The sequence below is a fragment of the Rhagoletis zephyria genome, unplaced genomic scaffold, assembly GCF_001687245.7.
Source record: "Rhagoletis zephyria isolate East Lansing unplaced genomic scaffold, Rhagoletis_zephyria_1.1 Rzeph_scaffold_03627, whole genome shotgun sequence".
In the NCBI taxonomy this organism is placed as follows: Eukaryota; Metazoa; Arthropoda; class Insecta; order Diptera; family Tephritidae; genus Rhagoletis; species Rhagoletis zephyria.
The window spans coordinates 53455-60389 of record NW_016160710.1 but is presented as its reverse complement, the minus strand read 5'-3'; the positions used below and the strand labels follow the sequence as shown (position 1 = coordinate 60389).

Sequence of the window (6935 nt, the reverse complement as noted above, 5' to 3'; positions counted from 1 at the left end):
ATTCTTCAATCGTATATCTAGTTATTTCCTGAAATTAAAACAGTAGAAATTTAAAATATTTGATTTTTATTTCATTGCAGAACTTACTTTCACGTTAGAAGTAATTTTAACGTTAAATGTACATACATACATACATATTTAAAATTTTATTAAGGATTTTTTGTAACCTTTTTTTAGTATAATAATGTGCAAGTTTGAATTAAAAGTCAACGGTAAATTTGAATAGGTTACAAAACTGCATACCCAAAAAGTTTCTAAAAATTCTGCATTTTCGTGAACTCTGCGTAAAGTTTTATGGCCTTCTTCATAAAATATAAAAAAGGTTTATAAACTGAAAAATGTATGAAAATGTCATTTTATTAAGCTCTTTAAACCTACTTTATGTTTTATGAATAAGGCCATTCAACTTTAACTTATTTGGTTTATGTTATGCAACAGACTACACGCAGTTACAGTTTATTTTAAGTGATGGGCAAAATTGAAAGATAGTAATCCATATAAGCAAAGAAAATTGGGTTGCCAATGGAAGAAAAAATTTAAAAAGTGTTTTTTAAAAAGTATTCGATACTACGAGTACTTTGCAAAGTATCGAGTAAAATCACCAAATAAGGTATCGAGTATTAAAGTACTCATTTTTATACCCTCAGTATCGATACTTACTCAATATCGATAGTATCGTTCGAACCCTATGGGCTGTTTGTCTCAGTTTCAGTTTTGCCTCGCCGCGAGTTGTTTCGGTGCGGGTATGGTTATTTAAAAATATAAAGTTTGATGCCAACCGGCGTTTCTCAGTGGATATATAATTCATGTGAATTATAATTAGAAAGTATCTATTTAGCCAAGGAAAAGGCAAAGTAGTATACTTAAACCAGCACTTCCAGCAGATATTGACCTGGGTTTTCGCACGACTATTTCTGTTTAATCGTTTCTTTTTAGGAAATTCTTACCACCATATACATATATATTATTTACACTAGTAACTATTTATGTAAATATGTTTGTATTATTATATATGCAAATAAAAGAAGTAAACACAACAACCATCGAGTAAATTTTTGTTTGTGTCAAACTGAAACTTTTTTTCCAATAATAAACGGTTAGCTGATTCACGTCTACAGACAAGTTAATAAAATTAATTGAAAACTTGTATCAACCAAAGCATTGTTTATATTTGCTCAACAATGATTTTATTCAACTAACAATAGTGTCCACTCAATGTAGTCGTTTTGTAATTATTAACAAATATACATTTGTCCCAACTAGAAGGCTCAAGTAAATTGCAGACTTTCGTGAACTAGATATTTATTTCGCCATATCCAACTATGCCACTTGGTCACTATAACCAAATCTTGGTTATTATAACTAAACCTTTTTCTGAGTGTGTAAGGGGCAATGCTTCTGATGAATAATTTGTCTTTGTATTCTTACATACAAGTAATTACTAAGTAATTTGACTAAGTAACTATGTTACATATGTATGTATAAATGAGAATATAATATTTATAAAAATCATTATTTTGTCTTTCATTTCATAAATGAGTAGGACATCGGCATTTTCAAATGAATATTCCTGGTTTAGCCCCTATACATACATATGTATGTATGTAGGATAATACAAACTACTATTTGATAATTAAGGCTGGTCCACACAGAACTTTCGCGTTGACTTTGTAGTTGGCGTTGGTTTGACAGAACGCAAGTTAAAAGTATGCGTTCTACAATGAAGCTTGGCAGAGACTACTTTGGCCACTAAATTAACATATTAACGAGAGATACATTAATATTTCATATCAATAATTCCATGAAAAATTATATTTCTTGCCTTCATTTGATTAAAAGTAAAAAACATTTCATTTAATTTTATTTATTTGCAACAGCTGGCGACCGACGCAGCGATCGTTCTGCTTTATGGTGGCCTTAGCGTTGCCAAATTTTGGAAATGTGGACGGCTGCTTTGGAATTCGACGCCAACGCAACGCCAAAGTTAGTATGCGAACCGGTCTCTATTCTTTGTTTACGTAAATTTTCCCATGTCTACATATCCATATATACATGTCCTTGAACAACAGGCCACAAATAAATTTTTTCACCAAGGACTATATTTCATTCAGGTATACAGCATAAGTGCTACAAGTAGCAAACTATTTTGGGGGTGTTAACAAGTGCTTACTTGTTTTTTGTTTCTGCGGCACAAACGATTATAATATCTTCGTTACTTACTTTTCTCTGTAAAGACAAAATACATACATATGTACATACATACATAAATGCATATATACATAAATACGTACATACAAACATATATAAATATGCATGTTATGTGTGTACACATGTATGAATATACATAACTCTAAAAATAATTCATTCCATAATCTATGCTTATGTATGTAATCAATTTTATTTGTTGTTTTAAATGCTGCCCTAATATAACACTTTACATACATATATATATATGCATATGTACATACAATTATTAACTACTTTCGTACATAATCTATTGACATACATTCCCACATTTTTATGCCCAAAAATGCATGTGTTGTATAGTACACTCGGAGCGCTCGCTCGTCGCTCACTCGTCCTTCCTAGCAGAGTGAGTATGTAGACAGCTACTCGCCTCGCACTGCGAGCGAGGCAACACACAACAGCCTCGCTCGTTTAATAGGAGTGTTAGCAAACAAGCAGCGCTCGCTCGTTTGGCGAGCGAGCCAAACTTCTCGTGCCTCGCCTCATTGCTGCTACGAGTACGAGATGCAAGCGCCTCGTTGTCTGCGAGGCATTGAGTAGGAGTTTGCTCGCTCGCTCGCTCGAACTCCGAGTTTTTGCCCACCCTGCTTTTTGTATTTCAGCGACGATGTTTGTTACGTCTTTTTGCATTTCAGGTGACGATATGTAACAAAGAGCAAATCACGACAAATTGGTTTAAAATTACAGTGCACACTTTCTTCTTTTATGTCTAGAAGTTTTTTTAAGACTGATCCAAAAGAATCATAATAAAGAAAGAAATGCAGGTATTTAAAGGAGAGAAAACAAAAAAATATATTATTAAAAGGACTATGTTCTCTTTGACGTACGTCAAAGGCCAAGTAGAAGTGGGAACTTGTATAACTGCTCGATTATATAGCTTAAGAAATAATAAGTTTAAAGACATTTTTATCAAAGTTGATAAATATGATATTTGACCAGTTTTGTTACACAAATACGCCAACGACCACAGGCAACAAATATTGGCTGCAATTTGTCATTTTGTTTGACAGATATACGTTTTATCAGTGCACTTGCACAACATACGCATTCGCAAAAGCTCCGCATTGATTATTGCGAATGCGAATGCGTATGTTAAAATTAATTCGGAAGCTCCGCGGTTGTGATTGCGAATGCGAATATTCGCAACAACCCTGTTATGTACATAGGTACCCAGTGCGAAAAGTAGTAATGCATTACATGCGTGATAATTAATGTTATGTATTTCTTATGAGTTCTAGATTCCATTTATGTTTACTATGTAATCAGCATTCTAATGTATCCAAAAAGTCCCAAAAAATTCATATTAAATCACATTCATTCCTCGATACTAGGTAATGCAAAATTGAATGTCGCACTTTTCCTAGGAATATGAAAAGGGCTGTTTTACTGATCATTTTTTCGATTACTATAGTAATAATAATTTCCTTGAGCAAATAATCGCTCTGTTAATGGTATTTAACAAAATAACAATATTGCAAAGTGTAGAGTTAATAGTTGCATTATTGGATTAAGGTGTGAAGCATAACGATTTAAACCAATAAGCAGACAGTGGCTTCGTCCAAATATAAACCAGTAAGAAAGTCTAATGGGTCGATTACGGATAGCAACGCAACCATGGTTCGGTTGCCAGCTGGCAACGCAACTGGAAAGAAAATTTGTATTACGAATGGCAACTATCGTCAGTTGCTGTAGAGTTATCGATAACCGAAATTTGACAGTTCGACAACCAGCAAGCGGCTGTACACAAGCTGTGCGAGTAAAATTAAATTATTAAAATAAAGAGTTTTAAAGAAAAGACAGCAATAAAGCTAAGTTCATCACAATTATTTCTTTAAGAGGAGGAAAAGTGCATGACCGCAGCCTCAACCAGGCGTCATTCTAATCCTCTAGAGCTACAGCGTGCACTGTAAGCAAAAGTTAGTGCTTTCCAGGTTTTTATGTTATTACCCTTTTGTGTTCATTTTCAAAGCATATTGAGGACTTCCAGAAAAAGCTGTAGTATAATTGGTTAATAAACAAATGAACTACTTCGTTCAACTTCAATACCTTCGCTCATAAAAGCTTTCGCTCCTCTTCAATTTTTCGCAGAAGGAAATGCCACAGCAATGGCTTCAATTTGGAAAACTTAGTGTGTCGGTAGTTTTAAGAGGTGCTTCAGTTGATGAAGGCTCAAATTTGCAATCAGTGTTCGCTTTTGTTTCGCCAAGAGGGCGTACTCCATGGGAACTAAAATTTCAAGTTATTGTTCTGTTATTTTCATAATATTCTGTAAAAGCAAACTGCATTGCAAAATGTTAATATCGTTCAAATTATTAAAAAGTAAAATATATGAAACACTTTTCAATTTTCGCTCCTAAATACGCTCCAGAGACATTGCCAGCAACTATAAAAATGTAGTCACCTCTATACACATTTTTTAGCAACTGTAGTTGTCAGTTGAAAGTTGTCAGTTGCTTCTGTAATATCGTTTTAGCAACTAGCAACGCAACTGAGGTTCGATTGCTATCGATAATCGACCCATAAGTTCGGGCGGAGTCGAACATTAAATACCCGGCGCAAGTATTAAATATTTATACGCTTCTCACCTTTCCGAAAACTACCGCTACTTGGTGATATTTTAAACGTCTTCGATAGAACGTTCAGTTAGACGTAATGAGATAAACTTATATAGTCATATGTGGGCGGTATCTAGGCCATTTTCCAAAATTCCAAATAATGTTACTTTTCAAGGGATTGTTGTTTCGAAATATTGAAGTTTCAAGCATATCTGAAATTTACTGTTATATGAAAAGCGGCCGTAATTTTAGTCCGATTTCAATAATTTTCAACCTTATGCTATCGTGTGGATGGCGCAATAACCATACGGTGCCACGCCCATTTTCCAAAATTTTACCATAAATGCATTTACTGGTAAAGAATTGTTGCAAGCATCAATTTCGATTAGATTAGCTTTAATATTTACTGATTTATCGAGTATTTCGTATTTCTCTAAATTACCGTTATATGGGATGTAGGCGTGGTTATTGTCCGATTTTAAAAATTTTCGGCCATTTGGTATGTTGTACCAAGGCCAACAACTGTGCCAAGTTGCAAAAATTTATAATATTCTTATTTTCTAAAAATTATTGTAAATATCAATTTTGAGTGAATTATCTTCAGTAGTTACTAAAATATTGCAGTTTGCTACGTACATACATACATACATCCATACGTATGTATGTTGTACATATCAGGGTTGTTGCGAATATTCGCGGAACTTCCGCATAAATTTTAACATTCGCATTCGCAATAATCAATGCCGAGCTTTTGCGAATGCGAATATTGTGCAAGTGCACTGATAAAACGTATATCTGGCAAACAAAAATTTTTAGCAAACATTTTTTTGCGTGTGGAGATGCTACGTTAAGACTGCCCCCTACGTAGACCTTCTTTCGTAATTTAAAGTCAAAGAGTAAGATAATAGTAGGTATTTCCAGCAGAAATGTTCAACGGCAGGCTATAAAGAGAGTCGACTACTTGCGCGTTAATAGATTACCTTTAATTAGGTAAGAATTATGTAACTATCGAATATTATTTGTCTGTTGAAAAAAGTGTAATTATTTTTTTCTCATAAAACTTATTATTCTTAAGTTCCGTGTTTCCGTTTATTAGTCTTTCAGTCTTTCAAAACCTGTTAGTAGACATGTTTAGAATCGAGTCAACCACTTAGCTGAATATTTCCACACATTTCGAAATTAAGACTTTCCGCCACCCTCAGATCACTGTGCGACGTTTCATCAGTCACACTATTATTTAATCAGCTTTAAAGTACTCTCAGTGGCAAACTGATCTTCCAATAAACAAGTGTAGATTTTGTTTTCGCTTCGCTGTGTTTCTGTATACCCGCTTATTGTTTATCTGCTCGTTCGCGCGCAGCTGTGTGTCATAAATACTTACATATATCATCACATTAATTCGAAGATCTTAGTTTTATTATAAATTCGGAAGCAATGCTCCGCCGGCATCATTGTGTATTTTTCATTTATTTAATGATTATTAACGCATCAGCATTAGAACGTTATGAACCGAATTGGGATAGTCTCGATAAGCGTCCATTGCCCAGCTGGTATGATAAGGCAAAAATTGGCATTTTCATTCATTGGGGTGTATATTCAGTGCCCAGCTTTGGTTCCGAATGGTTTTGGACCGACTGGATAAGTGAGTGCTTAGGAAGTTGCATACATCTTTACTAGTATGCTCTACATACAATTGTGTACTTTTATTTTCAGATTTACGATATCCCAATTATTTAAGCTTTATGAAAAACAATTACAAGCCAAACTTCTCTTATCAAGAATTTGCTCACGAATTCACAGCTGAATTATTCAACGCTACAAAATGGGCTCTTCTTTTTCGCGACAGTGGAGCGAAGTGAGTATTTTTTTATATTTCTCAAAAAAAAAATTCTGAGGAGGTTTTAAAAAATATTAACGTTTTTTAGATATCAGAAAGAAAATAATGATAAGGTTTTGTATTAGCCAAAAATTTTGAATTTGCGTACATACAGCGCTTACAAATAAACGCCCAAAATTTTTATTTATTTTACCAAGACTTTTTGGTCCAACATTTTCACCAACAATTCACGTTTACGATTTTGGTTGGCACATTCTGCTAAGATTATGGTTTGGTGGTCATTTGCCGCTTTAAAT

At 33.9% G+C, this 6935-nt stretch overlaps 1 protein-coding gene across 2 annotated transcripts in view; it reads left to right on the top strand.

Moving 5' to 3' along the window:
* Positions 1-117: 117 nt before the first annotated feature.
* Fuca (alpha-L-fucosidase) overlaps positions 118-6935 on the top strand; it is a 48377-nt gene continuing 41559 nt past the window's right edge. The window contains exons 1-3 of one of the 2 annotated variants that reach the window (XM_017624458.1): positions 118-138; positions 6169-6444; positions 6516-6657. In XM_017624458.1, coding sequence (XP_017479947.1) covers positions 6237-6444; positions 6516-6657 — 350 coding nt within the window. In that variant the 5' untranslated portion in view covers positions 118-138; positions 6169-6236. Of the gene's footprint in view, positions 139-6052; positions 6445-6515; positions 6658-6935 lie in introns of those variants that run through there. The other variant, XM_017624457.1, reaches the window with a different exon arrangement.